Raw genomic sequence first — 22,999 nt, 5'->3', positions numbered from 1 at the left:
AAATATATATTTCCCTCTATTACTTTCCAACCCCACCACCCCTTCCCTAATTGGAGTAAACTAGTGAACAACAACACTTAGGCCTCTACTTCTAGCTTATACATACTATATACATTTTATGGACACAGTCAATTTTACAATAATTCTATTTTGTTTACTCCTGAACTTCCTCTATCCTCAACCTCGATGATCATTTTCATGATGTCCATCCGGTTTGCTTCTATATGCCATATCTTTCTAACTGTGCTCTTTCACAAAAGCTCTCTATCTATAACCTATATACTTATTATGGACACAGTATGCTTACATTATTAGTTATCTTGTTGTTATTAGTTGTTACTCCCATCCTTCAACTCCATTCAACACCACCCATCTATCTTTTAACACCATCCATATTGGATTTCTATTTGCCATATATTTTTCAACTGTACTGTGATGTTTTACAAAAGTTCTGAACCTTTCTCATTGTTTCTACAGATTGTAAATTGAAAATAAACATTTTTGCTAAAAGTATTATTATATTATTGATCGATTGACTATGACTTTTCAGATCACCCAGTAATGCTATCTGCAAGGTTAGCTCCAGGTAAATATTGCAATCCTTTAGCCATTCCTGGACCTGTGTCCAAAAACAAGCTACAAATGGACAGTACCAAAACAAATGATCTAATGATTCTGTCTCTTCGCAGCAAAATCTGCAGAGTTGGGAAGATTGTATCCCCCATATAAATAACATTCTATTGGTAGCAAGAATTTGATATAATAATTTAAATTGAAAAATTCTAAGTTTTGAATCCGCCGTCGTTTTGTGTATCAGTTCATAAACACTATGCCATGGGATCAGTACGTCAAAAATCTCTTCCCAACTATTTTGCAATCTATATGGGATGGCTGTCAATCCTTTGGTCCTTAAATTAAACTGGTATACTTTGTTATTTATCACAGTTTTCTTTAACCAATTATGTTCTTTAATGCAAGGCCGACAGACAAGTTCATTACATTTTCCCCCTTCCACTTTCCTCTTCCATGTTTGCGGTAATGCTGCAATTATTTGGTTGTAATTTTGGGTAGAGCAGACATTTCCATATGTTTTTGTTAGCTGCATGTGCGACATAACTCCACCAGTCCTACCGATGATATAATTTACGAAGATTATAAATGTTTTTTTTATCAATTAGTATATTTGAGTTTAACCACAATATTTGTTGCATTATTTGTTCTGTCGTTTCTGGAGGATTCAATTGAAATTGCAACCAACTTTCTATGGCTTGTTTTAGAAATAGTGATATTTGGGAGATGATTTCCTTTTCAAGTAACTGAAAGTGTGAGGTTGTAATCTGAATAAAGGGAAAAAGGCCATTCTTGAACACTGGGTGAGACAATCTTACTAATTTGCTAGAGAACCAGTTCGGATTTAAGTATAACTTTTGTATGGCTGAAGCTTTTAGTGATAGGTCTAATGCTTTAATATTTAATCATTTCTGTCCTCCGAATTCATATTCATTATATAAATTGGCCCGTTTAATTTTGTCTGGCTTGCCGTTCCAAATCAAATTGAATATTTTTTTCTCATTTAATTTAAAAAACTGTTCGCTAGGCGTAGGCAAGACCATAACCAAATAGGTAAACTGGGATAATACTAAAGAGTTAATCAAGATGATTTTTCCACAAATTGACAGGAATTTACCTTTCCATGGTAGCAAGATCTTATCTATTTTTGCTAACTTTCTATTAAAATGTATTGGAGTGAGATCATGTATGTATTCCAATTTTATCCACATCACCATCAGACCATGTATTGGTAAACTACATGGTAATGTAAAATCTTCATTTTTTAGTGATCCAATACGTAATATAGTACATTTATCATAATTTGGTTTTAATCCAGAGCGGTTAGAAAATGTATCTAGATCCTCTATGAGGCTGTGGAGGGATTCAAGTTGTGGATTTAAAAGAAAACATGAATCATCAGCGTACAATGACACCTTTGCTTTTAAGCCCTGGATTTCTAATCCTTTGATATTATTGTTGGATCTGATTTTAATAGCTAACATCTCGATGGTCATAATAAATTAGATGGGTGGTGTTGAATGGAGTTGAAGGATGGGACTAATAACAACAACTAATAACAAGATAACTAATAATGTAAGCATACTGTGTCCATAATAAGTATATAGGTTGTAGGTTGGGAGCTTTTGTGAAAGAGCACAGTTAGAAAGATATGGCATATAGAAGCAAACCGGATGGACATCATGAAAATGATCGGAGAGGTTGAGAGTAGAAGAAGTTCAGGAGAAAAAACAAAAAAAATATCATTATTGTAAAATTGAATGTGTCCTTAAAATGTATATAGTAAGTATAAGCTGGAAGTAGAGGCCTAAGCATTGTTGTTCACTAGTTTACTCCAATTAGGGAAAGGGTGGTGGGGTTGGAAAGTAATAAAGGGGAATATATATTTTTTTTAAAGGATATGCATGTATGTATGCATGCATGCATGCATGCATGTATGTATGTATGTATGTATGTATGTATGTATGTATGTATGTATGTATGTATATATGTATGTATATATGTATGTATATATGTGTATGTATATATCTATATATAAAAACATGGGGGATTGGAAGTGATGCAGACAATTACATTGATGGAAGTTACAATCAATCTGCAATATTAAGCTGATCTACCCCCTAAAAAAAAAAATTAACCGTCTGATTAGAATGAATAATGTCCGACAATACCTTTTTAATTCTATGAGCTATACATTTTGCTAGAATTTTTTGCATCACAACACTGAAGTGTAAGGGGCCTCCAATTTTTTTAATGGACTGGATCTTTGTATTTTCCACTTGTATCCTGTTTCAGTAATAATGAAATCAGACCTTCTTGAGTGTCTGATAATCTACCATTTACATAGGAGTGGTTAAAACATGCTAATAACGGTCCTCTGAGTATATCAAAAAAGGTTTGGTATACCTATGCAAAATAAAGTGTTTGTGTGTCACTGCAGGGGGATTAAAGTAGTAGACATCTTCACATGGGGAGCAGGCATTTACATCACTTGATAAACCTGTGGTTATGTGCTCCACATCTTTATCTTCAATATTAATCCCTCCTATACTTCACCCTGAAATTAGAGAGAGACCTAGAGAGAGAGAGAGTATTATTGCCTTCAGCAAATCAGATCGCTCCTCCCCGCCTACAGGTAGAAACTTAAGCAGGAAGCACCTGTGGAACGGACTTTTCAATGTTGATCTGACCAATCGGAATCTCTGCTTTAAGATTGTTTTGATCACGTGAATTGGGAAATGTTCCGGGTCGCCTCTGGGAATAGTATTGACGGATACACTGACTCTGTGACTGGATTCATCAAGAAGTGCATAGAGGATGTTGTTCCTACTGTGACGATTAGTGGCCGGGGGCCCTAAGTGACCGCTTATGTCGCTTATGCCTGGAGCTGGCCCTGGAGTGAGGTGGCAAAACATCAAGGGATGGAAGAGGACAGAGAGGAGAAAGAAAATAGGTTGACTCCATGGAGTTGGTGGTTGAGAGAAATGAGAGAAGGAGACATGATTGAATAACATTGTTAGCCAACCGTACAGCAGCCATCAAGGATGTCACAGAGGCTCAGTGCTCTTACCTTCCACCTCCTCCTCATCACAGACATGCTTGACGAAGCATGCCCCTCTGTCCAGCACTGCCTCATCCTCCACCCTGCAGGAAAAACAGGAACACTGTGAGAACAGGGAAATAGACCTAGTACACTGTGAGAACAGGGGAATAGACCTAGAACACTAGTAGAACAGGGGAATAGACCTAGAACACTAGTAGAACAGGGGAATAGACCTAGTACACTAGTAGACCACTGCGTCTCCTGAGTGGCGCAGTGGTCTAAGGCACTGCATCGCAGTGTTAACTGTGCCACTAGAGATCCTGGTTCGAATCCAGGCTCTGTCGCAGCCGGCCGCGACCGGGAGACTCATGGGCGGCGCACAATTGGCCCAGCGTCGTCCAGGGTAGGGGAGGGAATGGCCGGCAGGGATGTAGCTCAGTTGATAGAGCATGGCGTTTGCAACGCCAGGGTTGTGGGTTTGATTCCCACGGGGGGGCAGTATAAAAAAAAAGATGTATTCACTAACTGTAAGTCGCTCTGGATAAGAGCGTCTGCTAAATGACTAAAATGTAAATGTAAAAAAATGGAATATACCTCGTACACTAGTAGAACAGGGAAAAATACCTAGAACACTAGTAAAACAGGGGAATATACCTAGAACAGTAGTAGAACAGGGGAATATACCTAGAACACTAGTAGAACAGCGGAATATACCTAGAACAGTAGTAGAACAGGGTCATTTCCTAGAACACTAGTAGAACAAGGGAAAATACCTAGAACACTAGTAGAACAGGGTCATATACCTAGAACACTAGTAGAACAAGGGTATATACCTAGAACATAAGTAAAACAGGGGAATAAACCACTGGCAACATTATTGTTTCCCAAACCCGTCATCAGGACCCCCAGCAGCCAGTCCACATATTTGTTGAATTCCAACACGAGCGCACCTGATTCAACTAATCAAGGGCTTGCTGATTAGTTGACCCGTTGAATCAGGTGTGCTGGAATAGGTCAGATCTGTGGAAAGGCTGGGTCAGGGTGTCTCGAGGACAGGGTTGGGAAACACTGAGCTACATGATTGGATCAATACAGAGGCTGAAGCAGGCTGAACAGGATGTGTGTCATCACACCAGGGACGCCGTTCAGCCCAAAGCTCCTGTCGTTATGAGGGTGACACACACACACACACACACACACAGCCTTAGTTCTCCATCTGGCTCACACTTGCTGCGTCTATCTCTCACTCTATCACCTTAGTCCTTATTTGTGGGTCACGTGGGCTTCTTACAATGATCTGCCCTGGCTGTCGGGATTAGCCTAACTTTACTTAGGAGCGGAACCTTCTCTGAGCACACAAACACACACCCACATACACACGCACACACACATGGGAAGCCTCTCTACTACAGATACCTGCACTAAGAGACTAGTTTCTAGATCAAGGGCACCGTGTTTATTTTGATCTGTTATGAGCCCTGTTGAGAAAAGTATAGCATGCACACCACCTACCACCTACCGTCTACCACCTACCACCTACCGTCTATCGTGTATCCAGACGCATGCAGAGAAAATAAGAACATGAACAGATTGATTATCAAGCGAAGGTTATAAAACACTCATCAACAGGAGAGGGCAGATTATCCTGCTACTACAACATAACAAGATCAATTCAGTTTTTATTATTCACTCATTCACTCTTTATTGCCCATCCTTTTCATCGGAAGGCACGGAACCTGACTTAATAGAACGTAATCGAACAAGGTCTATGTTCTTGGATAGTAACTCTGTAGGTCTCAGGAAACACAATGCAACTCCACTGCATTGGTCAGATACTCTTTCACGTTCCCATGACTGACCAAACACAACATGATGTCTATGAGAGCGTGTGTGGCACGGCCGATGTGCCGGGCTGTAAATTAATTATTTACAGGATTTCTTCAGGGCAGGATTTCTACACACTTGTTACACAGTGTTGCACCATTAAAAGCATGTCCTGCAGGTATTTATCTGTGTCCATGGTAATATGTTCCTATTTGTGCATACTGATATGTAGGCCTACTTGTGTATTTTGCCTAAAGCCATACGCCTGACAATGATAATACACCTGCTTCAAACCTGCCAGTCATAACGGAGTGAACAAAAGAGTCTGTGCCAAAAGCCTGCTGCAGGACAGATAAGTTCCTGGTGTATAAGGAAGCTCAGAGCTCATGTTCAGTTCCCTGTCCAAGTGTTGGATCACTTTGTGGGGCTACATGGCCTACAGCTCTCCTCATCCCTCAGCCAGCTGGCTCTTCCTGGAGCAGGGAGGCCTATAGGAACGTGGCTCCTCCAGTCCAGCAAAGATCAGCTAGCCCATAGCAGACGTTAGTTTCAAGACCAGATGTTTAGACCCCATGGAGAGCCAGTCTCAGTTAGAACCAACAGCAAAGCACAGAGAGAGGAGCAAGAAGGAGAAAGAGTCAAAAACTCCCACCTGTGTTCTTAACCCATAGGCTTAGGTTAAACCAGAACATAAAGACAGTTTGCTAATTTTTCATCTTTCTACCCCCTTTCTATTTTCTCTCTCTCCATCTTGTTGTTCCCCTTCATCTCTAGCCCCCCCACCCCACATTAACAAACAGATTAGACATTTAGTCAGTGGTTCCAGCCTTGTGAAACAGTGATGAGTAATGGGCTCCCGAGTGGCGCAGCGGTCTAAGGCACTGCATCTCAGTGCTTGAGGCGTCACTACAGACCCCTGGTTTGATTCCAGGCTTTAACTTAGTCTTATCAGTCCAGTCTTTTTTTTGCAGATAAAAGTTGTGGTATTTAATATTAAACTTCCAATGTCCACCAGGAATATCCAGTTTGTTCCTTAATTCGAGTACCTTGGACAGCAAGGTAGGTTAGGGAATATTTACTTTCTCCTTTTACACTGCCCCACCCCGGGCCAGAATAACGCTGCTACACAGTTTGAGGGGGGTTGCCTCTTGTTACAAAAACCACTAAATAAGCAAAGACAGGAAGGATACAACTTGTTCCTGAGACAGATAGCACCAACTAGCATCTCATCTTCATTTCCCCAGCGGAGGGACAGCCTTATCACTCCATTATCTGGCCTTGAGATATGATTGGGGCCAGAGCATAACCATAACATTGAAGCAAAGCCCCAACATCAAACACACAGGGGAGAGGAGTAGCCTGTGGGCCTGGCATTGTGCAATCCTGCCAAGCGCTGCCAAAGCTTGCACTCTGGCTCTCCTTTGGTTTTTCAGTCTTAAAGGAAAGAATGGAGGAACAGTGGAGTTTCAACAGAGTTGTGTGTTGAGCAGCATCAAAGCAGCCTTGAGTTTCATTGTGTTTCTTTGTGAGGTATAGTAGGGAGTGAAATGGAGGGGTTGTACTGTACTCCATCTTCATCTCCCACCATTCTCCTTGTCCTGTTTTTTCTTCTTCAGTCTCTCCAGGACAGTATGTGCCTTCCTGGTAAGAACAGTTACAGAGCGTCATCTCGGTCACACAGAGAGCAGGCCATGGCTTCAGTCAGTCCCTCCAGGTTACTACATGCCTTCCAGGCGAACAACTATAGAGAATCATCTTATAGTTGTCAGAGAGGCAGCTATAGCTTCAGTCAGTCATCCAGCCAGCCAGCCAGCCAGCCAGTCATTCATTCATTCATTCATTCAACCAGTCAGTCTCTCAAGAGTCCCTGAGGTGTCATTGGTGATGTGACGAAGGCAGCTCTTCCTCTGAGGCGCTGGGGCTCCGTTTAAGGACTTAGGGAAATGTCTGTTCGGACAGCTGCAGGCGCAGAGGGAGAGTGAGAGGGCCTTGGAATGTACAGGGTCAGGGGTCATTCCTATTCACATTAACTAAAAGGATGAGGAAGATCTGGTTGGTGGTTTGAGAGAGTTTCTGAGAACCCCTCTCTGAGTCTCAGAAAACCACATTTCAACATTTGTAAGTTGTATGTTAATCAAGCAGTAATGGTCCAAGAGTGAATTAAGTTATAGCGGCTTACTTCCATCCTTTTATAAAGCTTAAAAAGGATTCCCTCAGAGGAAGTTGCTGCCACTATTTCTACTTAATTCCATGTCCTAGAGAGGAAATGCACGTTTAGGTTCCACCTACAAAGAATGACAAAGGCTACTTATACATATTCACAAATTGGGTGTGGGAATTTCCACGTGGAGTTGTTAAACATCAACAAATGGGACACCGACTGCTGTCAGTGTAGCTAGCTAGCATGCTAATCTTATCTGTTGTTGTATTTTACTACACTGTATTCAAAAGGTTAGCCAGCTGGCTCTATGGCTGGTTCTGGATTTGTCATAAGTATTGATTTAGTGAAAACTTTGCCACAGATGGGTCCCGTGTAGCTCAGTTGGTAGAGCATGGCGTTTGCAACGCCAGGGTTGTGGGTTCGATTCCCACAGGGGGCCAGTATGAAAAAGTATGAAAATGTATGTACTCATTAACTGTAAGTCGCTCTGGATAAGAGCGTCTGCTAAATGACTAAAATGGAAATCACTGGCCTATCTTTGACTTCACCATTATTGTTATCTACAAGTTTTGGCATCTTTCATAAATTGCAGCCGCGAATCTACCATAGAAATAGTTAGAAAGAATAGGATGAAGCACCGGTAATATGTACAACTATTGAAAGATAGCTGATATGCATTTTTCTACATTGTACATCATCTTGGGGCGACAGAGGGAGCTGGTTTGCAAAATGCTATCATATCACACAATTATACCAGTTCTTAAAAACAAATATATGACTATTTCATACAGACTAGCTAAACAATAAATGAAAATTGAATAATTATCCAATGGATTATGATACTTTTCTGGTTTTAAAAAAGTGGAGGTGCAAAAGTTTGCACCCCCTATTTTAATTAGCTCCATGGCTTAGGCAGCCAAGTGGACACAAGGCTGCTTGGCTCATCTCAGTCGTGAAGAGGAATAACTTTGCAGCCGTTTCTGATTGATAAACAATGCCATGCTGGTGGGTGGAAACATTAAAATAAAACCCAGCCCTGAAACTAAACCTAGGCTGAAAATAATTTGTATGTCATATCATAGGAAAATACACCACATTGACATGGATTTGAACTAATTGGGCAGTTCGGATGTCACTTCAAGCCCAAATATATCATTATTTGACTAAACTATGACTTTTTTTTACCATTTTAGAATAAGGCTGTAACGTAACAAAATGTGGAAAGAGGGAAGGGGTCTGAATACTTTTCGAATGCACTTCAAAAAAGGCACACGTAGCCTACATATCAATACATGCACAAACTATCTAGGTCAAATAGGGGAGAGGCGTTGTGCCGTGAGGTGTTGCTTTATCTGTTTTTTTAAACCAGGTTTGCTGTTCATTTGAGCAATATGAGATGGAGGGGAGTTCCATGCAATAATGTCTCTATTTAATACTTTACGCTTTCTTGAATTTGTTCTGGATTTGGGCACTGTGAAAAGACCCCTGGTGGCATGTTTGGTGGGGTAAGTGTGTGTGTCAGAGATGTGTGTAAGTTGACTATGCAAACTATTTGGAATTTTCAACACATTAATGTTTCTTTTAAAAGAAGAAGTGATGCAGTCAGTCTCTCCTCAACTCTTAGACAAGAGAGACTGGCATGCATAGTATTTATATTAGCCCTCTGATTACAATGAAAAGAAAGATGTGCTGCTCTGTTCTGGGCCAGCTGCAGAGTAACTAGGTATTTCTTTGCAGCACTCGACCACACGACTGGACAATAATTAAGATAAGACAAAACTAGAGCCTGCTGGACTTGCTTTTTGGAGTGTGGTGTCAAAAAAGCAGAGCAACTCTTTATTACGGACAGACCATCTTTACAACCATTGAATCTGTTTTGACCATGACAGTTTACAATCTAAGGTAACACCAAGTAATTTAGTCTCCTCAACTTGTTCAAAAGCCACACCATTCATTACCAGATTCAGCTGAGGTCTAGAACTTCGGGAATTATTTGTACCAAATATGATCCTCTAGACAGGGACAAAATCTTTAGCGGATCCAGTCATGTAGCATTTACTGTACATAGCCTTCTCAAGTAGAATTTAGTGTACCATTCCCCATGATAGTCTTCTTCTGCTGCACGCAGAGGGTGTGAAGGGGTGAGGCCACGGGGGGGAGAGGTTGCAGCCGGGTCAAGTAACAGAGTGATAGGTCCTTCATTCTAGCCTTGCCACAAGAGGGGGGAGAAGGAGGGGGGCGGAGAAAGAGAGAGAGAGCGAGAAGAGTCATGTTACAGGGGCCCCATATACCCTCAGGACAGGAGCCAGATAATCAGCCTGCGATGAGGTTTCTAACAGGGTGGGCCTTATGGGGAACACACTGCACAGGGATGGAGGTACACACACACCAAGGGCTGCAGGGCTAGACGTACAGTATACCCACACCAGTGGTGGACAAGAGATGTGGGGTGTTCAGCATTCCCACCTCGGGAGAAACAAGACCTTTTCCCCCTTTATCCTCACCCGGGACGAGGACATATTTTTTGTAAAGCCGCCACATGGGTTGACTCGCACCTTTTCTGACACGCATATATTCTATACTATATACAGTCAGCTCTAAAATTACTGGCACCCTTGATAAAGATTAGCAGAAAATACTGTATAAAATAAATAATATAAATACTGAGCTATATTGAATGCTCAATTTTGGGGGGTAATTGTTATTTTACATTAATACAATTGCTCAGAGAAAGAGATTTTGTTTAACAAGTAATAAAAAAAATTATCAGAAAGATATGTCAAAATTATTGCCACCCCTGTTTTCAATACTCTGGCACCCTCCCCTTGCGAGGTTAATGGCACTGAGCCTTTTCTAAAATGTTTTATGAGATTGGAGAACACATTGGGAGGGATCTTAGACCATTCCTCCATACAGAATCTTTCCAGATCCTTGATATCCTTCGGTCTGTGGTTATGGACTGCCCTCTTCAATTCAAACCACAGGTTTTCAATAGGGTTCAAGTCCAGAGACTGGCCATTGTAACATTTAGATTTTGTGGTCAATTAACCATTTATTTCTGGAGTTTGATGTGTGCTTGGGTTTAGTGTCTTGCTGGAAGATCAACTTGCGGCCAAGTTGCAGCCTCCTGGCAGAGGCAACCAGGTTTTTGGCTAAAATGTCCTGGTAGTACCACTGGTGTGCGTGGCCAAAGAGCTCTATTTCCATGTCACCTGACCGTATCATTGGTTCCAATCCAAGGGATTAGCAAACCCCAGGCGTTTACATTTGATGAATGCTCTCAATAAAGGCTTTTTCTGGAAACCCTTCCAAACAGCCTATTGACATGGAGGTGATGTCTGATTGTAGATGTGGGAAGTTGGTTACCCGAAGATGCGACCAAGTTCTGGAATTCTCTAACTTTGGCCCTTGGATATTTCTTTGCCTCCTAAACCATCGTCCTCACTGTTTGTGGGGACCAGATACCAGGCAAGTTTACCACTGTTCCAGTGGTTTTAAACGTCTTAATTGTTGCCTTAATAGTGGTAAGTGGTGAAATAATTTCTTTAGCTATTTTTTCGTTATCCATTGCCTGTTTTATGAAGGTCAACAACCATGTCTCTTTTAGTTTGTGAGTTCTTTGCATTTTCCCATGGTGATGGATGACAAAGGGATTTACATTCGTTTTACCTGATTTTTATACTCCAGTGAATACGATATTATTTATAAGAATATTAAGGGGTGCCAATAATTTTGACACCTATCTTTTTGAGAAATTGTTTTATTACTTGTAAAAAAATATATATATCTGAGCAATTATAATAGTTGAAAAGAATATAATTTTCTAAAATGTTTGAGCATACAATCTAGCTTAGTATTTGTAGGATTTATTTTATACAGTCTTTTTTGCTCATCTTTATCAAGGGTGGCAACAATTTTGGAGTTGACTGGATCTCTATACCAGTGACATGTGTTGTTGTGTTACAGCCTGAATTTTAAATAGATTAAATTGAGATTGTGTCACTGGCCTACACACAATAACTCCACTTTGACATTATAGGGTGCATTTTTCAAAATGTTTACAAATTAATAAAAATGAAAAGCTGAATGTCTTGTGTCAATAAGTACTCAACCCCTTTGTTATGGCAAGCCTAAATAATTTCAGGAGTAACAAATCACATTATAAGTTGCATGGACTCAACCGTGTGCAATAGTGTTTAACATGATTATTTTAATGACTACCTCATCTCTGTAACCCACACATACATTTATCTGTATGGTCCCTCAGTCAAGCAGTGAATTTCAAACACAGATTCAACCACAAAGACCAGAGTTTTTCCAATGCCTTGCAAAGAAGGGCACCTATTGGTAGATGGATTTTTAAAAAGCAGACATTGAATATCCCTTTGAGCTGGGAGTTACAATTACACTTTGGATGGTGTATTAATACACCCAGTCAATACAAAGATACAGGCGTCCTTCCTAACTCAGTTGCTGAAGAGGAAGGAAACCGCTCAGGGATTTCACCATGAGGCCAATGGTGACTTTAAAACAGTTAGAGTTGAATGGCTGTGACAGGAGAAAACTGAGGATGGATCAACAACATTGTAGTTACTCCACAATACTAACCTAAATGACAGAGTGAAAAGAAGGAAGCCTGTACAGAATAAAAATATTCCAAAACATGCATCCTGTTTGCAATAAGGCACTAAAGTAAAACTGCAAAAAATGTGGCAAAGAAATGAACTTTAAGTGTTATGTTTGGCGCAAATCCAACACAACACATCACAGAGTACCATTATTCATATTTTCAAGCATGGTGGTGGCTGCATCATGTTATGGGCTTGCTTGTCATTGGCAAGGACTTATTTTGGGACAAAAATAAACTGAATAAAGCTAAGCACAGGCAAAATCCTAGAGGAAAACGTGGTTCAGTCTGCTTTCCAACAGACACTGGGAGACAAATTCACCTTTCAGCAGGACAATAACCTAAAACAGTTGCTTACCAAGACGACATTAAATGTTCCTGAGTGACCTAGTCACAGTTTTGACTTAAATCGGCTTGAAAATCTATGGCAAGACTTGAAAATGGCTGTCTAGCAATGATCAACAACCAACTTGACAGAGCTTGAAGAATTTTAAAAAGAATAACGTGAAAATAATATTGTACAATCCAAGTGTGCAAAGCTCTTAAACTTAACCAGAAAGATACACAGCTGTAATCGCTGCCTAAGGTGATTCTAACATTGACTCAGGGGTGTGAATGAGATATTTCTGGTTTTCACTTTCAATATATTTGCTAAAATTTCTAAAAACATGTTTTCACTGTCATTATGGTGTATTGTGTATATGGGTGAGAAAATACATAAATGTAATCCATTTGAATTCATGCTGTAACAACAAAATGTGGAATAAGTCAAGGGGTATGAACACTTTCTGAAGGCACTGTATGTACACAGCAGTGAGCATTAGGTTATCACGGGGGCATTTGGCCTTTGTGCCAGGTGTAAGTAAGGTCAGCACACTATGTTTTGGCTTATCTGTCTAGGACTGGCTTCCTTCCATACAGAGGTATTGCATCTCACTCACCTCACTATTGGGAGATTGTGTCTTCCTAAGATCCAATGTGTTTAAGGGGATCAGCTTGAGCAAGGCAAGAGGAGCCGAATAGCTCATCTTGATAACAACAAACTGAATAGCTATTTGGGATGCATTGTGATTTAGAGACTAGTGATTCTGCATATTCCGACTTGACTACTATGCAGCTCAGCCAGATCACCCGTGATACAAGTCAGTATTCGACGTCCATCCATGTCTGATGATGTTGGGAGATGACGTGGAAAACGGCCACTAGGGGCAACAGTGAGCACTGTTACCTTCAAGTAGGTTTCGGTTGTTTTTGATATTTTGGGTTTAAGCCTTTCCCAAACGTTAACCCTTACCTTAACCATTCTGAGTTAATGCCTAACCTTAAATTCGAAGTTAATGCCGAAACTTAATCTTAAAACACCATTTAAAGTTTAGAACAACTACGCAATTTGACATTTGAGAAACATGGATGAAGGTCTAATTCTGACGTGACACTGTGAGAGCTAGTTGTGCAGCTAGCCAATCACAAACACACACTATATCTCTTCCTGAGTCTGTTTGTATGAGACTAGTTGATTAACCTGTGATAAACCAGGAGGGCAAGACCTCTCCACCCAGGACTTACTTGACCACAGAGTGTCAAAGTACTATCTTATCGACTACCTACAGACCTCTTGCTGACAATACCTCTCACGATATACAGTGCCTTCGGAAAGTATTCAGACCCCTTGACATTTTTCCAAATTTTGTTAGGTTACAGCCTTATTCTAAAATTGATTAAATAGTGTTTTCCCCTCATCAATCTACACACAATACCCCATAATGACAAAGCAAAAAATTGTTTTTAGAAATGTTTGCAAATGTATAAAAACTCAAACAGAAATATCACATTTATATAAGTATAAGACCCTTTATTCAGTACTTTGTTGAAGCACCTTTGGCAGCGATTACAGCCTTGAGTCTTCTTGGGTATGACGCTACAAGCTTGGCACACCTGTATTTGGGGAGTTTCTCATATTCTTCTATGCAGATCCTCTCAACCTCTGTCAGGTTGGATGGGGAGCGTTGCTGCACAGCTATTTTCAGGTCTCTCCAGAGATGTTCGATCGGGTTCAAGTCTGGGCTCTGGCTGGGCCACTCAAGGACATTCAGAGACTTGTCCCGAAGCCACTCCTGCGTTGGCTTGGCTGTGTGCTTGGGGTGGTTGTCCTGTTGGAAGGTGAACCTTCGCCCCAGTCTGAGATCCTGAGCTCTCTGGAGCAGATTTTCATCAAGGATCTCTCTGTACTTTGCTCCGTTCATCTTTGCCTCGATCCTGACTAGCCTCACAGTCCCTGCCGCTGAAAAACATCCCCACAGCATGATGCTGCCACCACGCTTCACCATAGGGATGGTGCCAGGTTTCCTCCAGACGTGACGCTTGGCATTCAGGCCAAAGAGTTCAATCTTGGTTTCATCAGACCAGAGAATCTTGTTTCTCATGGTCTGAAAGTATTTAGGTGCCATTTGGCAAACTCCAAGCGGGCTGTCATGTGCCTTTTACTGAGGAGTGGATTCCGTCTGGCCACTCTACCATACAGGCCTAATTGGTGGAGTGCTGCAGAGAAGGTGGTCCTCTGTAGCTCAGCTGGTAGAGCACGGCGCTTGTAACGCCAAGGTAGTGGGTTCGATCCCCGGGACCACCCATACACAAAAAAAAAAAAATGTATGCACGCATGACTGTAAGTCGCTTTGGATAAAAGCGTCTGCTAAATGGCATATTATTATTATTATTATAAGGTTCTCCCATCTCCACAGAGGAACTCTAGAGCTCTTTCAGAGTGACCATCGGGTTCTTGGTCACCTCCCTGACCAAGGCCCTTCTCCCCCGATTGCTCAGTTTGGCCGGGCGGCCAGCTCTAGGAAGTGTCTTGGTGGTTCGAAACTTCTTCCATTTAAGAATGGAGGCCACTGTGTTCTTGGGGATCTTCAATGCTGCAGAAATGTTTTGGTACCCTTCCCCAGATCTGTGCCTCGACACAATCCTATCTCGGAGCTCTACGGACAATTCCTTCAACCTCATGGCTTGGTTTTTGCTCTGACATGCACTGTCAACTGTGGGACCTTATATAGACAGGTGTGTGCCTTTCCAAATCATGCCCACTCAATTGAATTTACCACAGGTGGACTCCAATCACGTTGTAGAAACATCTCAAGGATGATCAATGGAAACAGAATGCACCGGAGCTCAATTTCGAGTCTCATAGCAAAGGGTCTGAATACTTATGTAAATAAGGTATTTCTGTTTTTTGTTATTTAAAAATGTGGCTAAAATTTCCAAAAACCTGTTTTTGCTTTGTCATTATGGAGTATTGTGTGTAGATTGCTGAGGAAATTGTTTTATTTAATAAATTTTAGAATAAGGCTGTAATGTAACAAAATGTGGAAAAAGTCAAGGGGTCTGAATACTTTCCTAAGTCACTGTAGGTGACATCTCTCCCGGGCTAGCCCAGATTAGCATGTCAGTGCATGAGGATGTGGGATCAGCAGGCCAAGGCTATAGGATCAGGATCATCCCTGGACCCAGCCTCCTTACAGCGTGACTCACTCAATCCCACCACACTGTCCCTGGTAAGGTCCTTCACCCTGAAGAACGTTTTTAAGCCTCACGCTGGGGGTTTATGTCTTAATACAGTGTTGACATAGAGCTAGTTACAAGGCTAGTGACAGAGCGCTAGCAACAGAGATAGCGACAGAGAGCTAGCTTCTCAGGGATAGCCACACATTTGTGTCCTTTGGAGGGTATGCTTGGTCTGGGCGACAATGGTTATGTTTCAACTAGATAACACAGCCACAAATGCTTAATAAGTTACCGTAAAACTTGAATTAATAGCCTGGGCGTTCATTTGCTTAAAATCACTGAACACAACAGGCGCTTATTAGAGACAGGATTCTACTTGAGCCAGGCGTCTATTTCCTTAATGCACACAGCTTTTCTCATTTGCATAGTTAATGGTTTAATTCCAGCATTCACTTCCAGCATTTTTATAAATGTCTTCATTTCCTGCACTAATTGTGTTATGTTTATTTTGTCTTACTATGTCTCTATATAAAAAAAATAATAATAATCCTTGACAATAATTATTCTCCTCTTTGACTGTGTATTGTTGTCAGTTCTTACTTTCGCCCCTAGATGGCGACCGGACGTTTTCTGGGGGTCTGTACTCCCGAAGTTGTTCACTGTTTTTGTGCTTGCCAGTTAGCTAGCAGTTCTGAGCTGTTAGCAGACAATGGCTAGCAGTTCCTTACTGGCAATAAAAACAGACGAATGCCATCATTTCTTCGAGTCATTACATCCCATCTACTCAAATAATGAGTAGATGGGAGAGGCAGGACTTGCAGCGCATCAAAATACTTAAATATAACCAAGTTCTATTTTAGCGCCTGGCTACACAGACACCCATTGACACGCGTGCACGAGCAGTTTGGATATAATTATTGAATAACATATGTGTACATTTATTTTGCAAAACTCGCGCACGCAACGTAGGCAGTCTGGTCAGCATGTTAGTCAAGGCCTACATCAGTGGCTCAGAAGGATGAGCAGGTTGAGGACCTTGAATGCCTGCACCCTGGCTTCCCTAGCTCTCTTACATGTGGTTGCTTTTGCAGTGTGCTTGGAAAACTATATTTGGGTAACTTGCTAACAGCTCTAAAGGATTGTACAAAGACTATCTTTCCTAGTGACTGTGCACTTCCATAACCAAAAATATGGTTTGAAGCTGGTGTACAAAACCGAAAGTAAAAGAACAAAAACTAAATGTAAGGATGGGAAGCATAGAAATAGCGCACATTGAAGCAGTATATCTATTCTTAGACTTGCTTTCAATGAGAATGACAGATCTATAACTCACATTTCTATGTGAATTTGGTCAGGTCACCCAAAAAGTTTAAGTCTTAAGTCACTTTTGTAATTCCTTCTAACAATACTTTTAAAGGTGTGACGAAAAGAACAAGAGAGGTACAGAAGTGGTCAGATGAAGCGAATGCTAAGATACAGGACTGTTTTGCTAGCACAAACTGTTATATGTTCTGGGATTCATCCGATAACATTGAGGAGTGTACCACATCAGTCACATGCTTCATTAATAAGTGCATCGACGACGTCGTCCCCACAGTGACCGTACGTAAAAACTTCAACCAGAAGCCATGGATTACAGGCAGCATCCGCACTGAGCTAAAGGCTAGAGCTCTGATGCTCGACGGATGTGGCAGGGCTTGCAAACTAACATTGATTACAAAGTGAAAGCCAGCCGCGCACTTCCTAGCAACGCGAGCCAACCAGATGAGCTAAATGCTTTCTATTCTCACTTCGAGGCAACCAATACTGAACCATGCATGAGAGCACCAGCTCTTCCGGACAACTGTGTGATCTCACTCTCCGTAGCAGATGTGAGTAAGACCTTTAAACAGGTTAACATTCGCAAGGCAAGACGGAATACCAGGACACATACTCAGAGAATGCACTGACCAGCTGGCAAGTGTCCTCACTGACATTTTCAACCTATCCCGGTCTGTAATACCAACTTGTTACAAGCAGCTCCACCATAGTCCCCGTGCCCAAGAATGCCAAGGTAACCTGCCTAAATGACTATCGCACTGTAGCACTTACATCTATAGCCATGAAATGCTTTTTCAAAAAGTCTGGTCATGGCTCACATCATCACTATCATCCTAGCCCATTACAATTCGCATAACACCCCAACCAATCCACAGATTAAGCTCTCTATTGCACTCCACACTGCCCTCACCCACCTGGACAAAAGGAATACCTATGTGAGAATGTGGTTCATTGACAACAGCTCACCATTCAACACTATAGTCCCCTCCAAGCTCATCACCAAGCTCAGGACCCTGGGACTGAACACCCCCACCCCCCTCCTCCCTTCTGCAACTGGATCCTGGGCTTCCTGACGGGTCTACGCCAGGCGGTGAGTGTAGGCAAAAACACATCTGCCACGCTGACCATCAACACGGAGGCCCCTCAGGGGTGTGTGCTTAGTCCCCTCCTGTACTCCCTGTTCACCCAGGACGGACTCCAACACCATCATCAAGTTTGCTGAGGTCACAACGATGATTTGACTGATCACCGAGGACAATGAGGCAGCCTTTAGGTAGGAGGTCAAAGACCTGTCAGTGTGGTGCCAGGACAACAACCTGTCCCTCAAAGTCAGTAAGACAAAGGAGCTGATCGTGGACTACAGGAAACGGAGAGACGAGCAAGCCCCCATCCACATCGATTGTGCTGTAGTGGAGTGGGTCGAGGGCTTCAAGTTCCTCGGTGTCCACATCACTAAGGAATTAACATGGTCCACACACACACACCCACACAGTTGTGAAGAGGGCACGATAGCGCCTCTTCCCCCTCAAGGGGCTGAAAAGATTTGGCACGGGCCCTCAGATCCTCAAAAAGTTATACAGCTGCACCATTGAGATCATCTTGACTGGCTGCATCACCGCTTGGTACGACAACTACAAGGCACCTGACCGCAAGGCGCTACAGGGGGTAGTGAGTACTGCCCAGTACATCACTGGAGCCGAGCTCCCTGCCATCCAGGAACTCTATACCAGGCGGTGTTAGAGGAAGGCCCAGAAAATGGTCCAAGATTCCAGCCACCCAAGCCATAGACTGTGCTCTCTGCTACCGCACGACAAGCGGTACTGGAACACCAAGTCTGGAACTAACAGGAACCTGAACAGCTTCTACCCCCAAGACATAAGACTGCAAAACAACACTGCTAAGTATGAACAGCGCCGGAGAAGATGGCTGCCGTTTTACAGCCCTCTAACCAATTGTACTATTATGTGTGTTTTTCCGCATTATTTGTAATTTATTTTGTACATAATGTTTCTGCCATCGTCTCTTATAACCAAAAAGAGCTTCTGGATATCAGGACAGCGATTACTCACCTCGTATTGGACGAAGATTTTTTCTTCAACGAGGCGGCCGCGAAGGATATCATACAGACACCCGACAAGGCCCAAATCCCCGTCATTCGCGTGAGGAAGAGACGGAGATATCGCGGACGAAGATCGGGGTGCCTTGTAAGGATCCGACGGCGAGCGAGTAAACTGCCTCTTCCATCAATCCTATTAGCCAACGTTCAATCTTTTGAAAATAAAGTGGACGATTTAAGATTACGGTTATCCTACCAACGGGACATTAAAAACTGTAATATCTTATGTTTCACGGAGTCGTGGCTGAACGACAACAATGATAACATTCAGCTAGCGGGCTATACGCTACATCGGCAGGACAGAACGGCCGACTCCGGTAAGACAAGGGGTGGCGGTCTGTGTATATTTGTAAACAACAGCTGGTGCACAAAATCAAATACTAAGGAAGTCTCGAGGTTTTGCTCGCCTGAGGTAGAGTATCTTATGATAAGCTGTAGACCACACTATTTACCAAGAGAGTTTTCATCTATATTTTTCATAGCTGTCTATTTACCACCACAAACCAATGCTGGCATTAAGATTGCACTGAATGAGTTGTACAAGGCCATTAATCAACAGGAAAACGCTCATCCAGATGCAGCGCTCCTAGTGGCCGGGGACTTTAATGCAGGGAAACTTAAATCCGTTCTACCTAATTTCTACCAGCATGTTAAATGTGCAACCAGAGGGAAAAAAACTCTAGACCACCTTTACTCCACACACAGAGACGCATACAAAGCTCTCCCTCGCCCTCCATTTGGCAAATCTGACCATAACTCTATCCTCCTGATTCCTGCTTATAAGCAAAAACTAAAGCAGGAAGCACCAGTGACTCGGTTAATAAAAAAGTGGTCAGATGACGCAGATGCTAAGCTACAGGACTGTTTTGCTAGCACAGACTGGAACATGTTCCGGGATTCTTCAGACAGCATTGAGGAGTACACCACATCAGTCACTGGCTTCATCAATAAGTGCATCGATGATGTCGTCCCCACAGTGACCGTACGTACATACCCCCAACCAGAAGCCATGGATTACAGGAAACATCCGCACTGAGCTAAAGGGTAGAGCTGCCGCTTTCAAGGAACGGGACTCTAACCCGGACGCTTATAAGAAATCCCGCTATGACCTCCGACGAACCATCAAACAGGCAAAGAGTCAATACAGGTCTAAGATTGAATCATACTACACTGGCTCTGACGCTCGTCGGATGTGGCAGGGCTTGAAAACTATTACAGACAACAAAGGGAAGCACAGCCGCGAGCTGCCCAGTGACACAAGCCTACCAGACGAGCTAAACCACTTCTATGCTCGCTGAGGCAAGCAACACTGAAGCATGCATGAGAGCACCAGCTGTTCCGGATGACTATGTGATCACGCTCTCCGTAGCCGATGTGAGTAAGACTTTTAAGCAGGTCAACATTCACAAGGCCGCAGGGCCAGACGGATTACCAGGACGTGTACTCCGAGCATGTGCTGACCAACTGGCAAGTGTCTTCACTGACATTTTCAACATGTCCCTGACTGAGTCTGTAATACCAACATGTTTCAAGCAGACCACCATAGTCCCCGTGCCCAAGGACTCTAAGATAACCTGCCTAAATGACTACCGACCCGTAGCACTGACGTCTGTAGCCATGAAGTGCTTTGAAAGGCTGGTCATGGCTCACATCAACAGCATTATCCCAGAAACCCTAGACCCACTCCAATTTGCATACCGCCCCAACAGATCCACAGATGATGCAATCTCTATCGCACTCCACACTGCCCTTTCCCACCTGGACAAGAGGAACACCTACGTGAGAATGCTATTCATTGACTACAGCTCAGCATTCAACACCATAGTGCCCTCTAAGCTCATCACTAAGCTAAGGATCCTGGGACTAAACACCTCCCTCTGCAACTGGATCCTGGACTTCCTGACGGGCCGCCCCAGGTGGTAAGGGTAGGTAACAACACATCTGCCACACTGATCCTCAACACGGGGGCCCCTCAGGGGTGCGTGCTCAGTCCCCCTCCTGTACTCTCTGTTCACCCATGACTGCATGGCCAGGCACGACTCCAACACCATCATTAAGTTTCCCGACGACACAACAGTGGTAGGCCTGATCACCGACAACGATGAGACAGCCTATAGGGAGGAGGTCAGAGATCTGGCCTTGTGGTGCCAGGACAACAACCTCTCCCTCAACGTGACCAAGACAAAGGAGATGATTGTGGACTACAGGAAAAAAATAGGACTGAGCACGCCCCCATTCTCATCGACGGGGCTGTAGTGGAACAGGTTGAGAGCTTCAAGTTCCTTGGTGTCCACATCACCAACGAACTATCATGGTCCAAACACACCAAGACAGTCGTGAAGAGGGCACGACAAAGCCTATTCCCCCTCAGGAGACTAAAAAGATTTGGCATGGGTCCTCAGATCCTCAAAAAATTCTACAGCTGCACCATCGAGAGCATCCTGACTGGTTGCATCACCGCCTGGTATGGCAACTGCTTGGCCTCCGACCGCAAGGCACTACAGAGGGTAGTGCGTACGGCCCAGTACATCACTGGGGCAAAGCTTCCTGCCATCCAGGACCTCTATACCAGGCGGTGTCAGAGGAAGGCCCTCAAAATTGTCAAAGACTCCAGCCACCCTAGTCATAGACTGTTCTCTCTGCTACCGCACGGCAAGCGGTACCGGAGTGCCAAGTCTAGGTCCAAAAGACTTCTCAACAGCTTCTACCCCCAAGCCATAAGACTCCTGAACAGCTAATCATGGCTACCCGGACTATTTGCACTGCCCCCCCACCCCATCCTTTTTACGCTGCTGCTACTCTGTTAAGTATTTATGCATAGTCACTTTAACTCTACCCACATGTACATATTACCTCAACTACCTCAACTAGCCGGTGCCCCCGCACATTGACTCTGCAACGGTACCCCCCTGTATATATAGCCTCCCTACTGTCACTTTATTTTACTTCTGCTCTTTTTTTTTCTCAACACTTTTTTTGTTGTTGTTTTATTCTTACTTTTTTTGTTTAAAATAAATGCACTGTTGGTTAAGGGCTGTAAGCAAGCATTTCACTGTAATGTCTGCACCTGTTGTATTCGGCGCATGTGACCAATACAATTTGATTTGATTTGATTTGAAATAGCTAATCAAATGAAAACCCGGACTAGCTGCATTGACCTTTACTTGCACTAACTCTCTTGCATCGACTATTCACACACACTGAACTCTACCCACACACTCACACCAACACAACATGCGCTCACATGCATACTGATGCCAAACAAACACTTTCACACTCACCACATATGCTGCTGCTACTGTCTATTTCCTATCCTTTTGCCTAGTCACTTTACCCCTACCTACAGTGCCTTCAGAAAGTACTCACACCCCTTGACTTTTTCCACATTTTGTTGTGTTACAGCCAGAATTTAAAATGGAGATTTTGTGTCACTGGCCTACACACAATACCCCATAATGTCAAAGTTGAATTAAGTTTTGAGATTTTTTTAATAAATGAAAAGCTGAAATGTCTTGAGTCAATAAGTATTCAACCCCTTTGTTATAACAAGCCTAAATAAGTTCAGGAGTAAAAATTTGCTTAACGTCAATTACAAAAAAATGTGCTTAACAAGTCACATAATAAGTTGCATGGACTCCCTCTGAGTGCAATAATAGTGTTTACATAATTTTTTAATAACTACCTCATCGCTGTACCCCACACATACAGATAATTGTAAGGTCCCTCAATCGAGCAGTGAATTTCAAACACAGATTCAACCACAAAGACCAGGGAGGTTTTCCAATGCCTCGCAAAGAAGGGCATTTATTGGTAGATTGGTCAAAATAAAAAAAGCAG

The 22,999-nt window shown here is 42.7% G+C and overlaps 1 protein-coding gene across 3 annotated transcripts in view; it reads right to left on the bottom strand.

Moving 5' to 3' along the window:
* LOC121582147 (electrogenic sodium bicarbonate cotransporter 1) overlaps nt 1–22,999 on the bottom strand; it is a 106,293-nt gene that overhangs the window by 79,669 nt on the left and 3,625 nt on the right. For all 3 annotated transcript variants that reach the window (XM_041897759.2, XM_045224946.1, XM_041897762.2), the window contains exon 2: nt 3,641–3,714. In XM_041897759.2, the coding sequence (XP_041753693.2) occupies nt 3,641–3,714 (74 nt within the window). The remainder of the gene's footprint in view (nt 1–3,640; nt 3,715–22,999) is intronic.

This window comes from Coregonus clupeaformis, chromosome 15, assembly GCF_020615455.1.
Source record: "Coregonus clupeaformis isolate EN_2021a chromosome 15, ASM2061545v1, whole genome shotgun sequence".
NCBI classification, from domain to species: Eukaryota; Metazoa; Chordata; class Actinopteri; order Salmoniformes; family Salmonidae; genus Coregonus; species Coregonus clupeaformis.
Note: the sequence above shows the minus strand (reverse complement) of the source record. Positions and strands in the feature narration are given on the sequence as shown.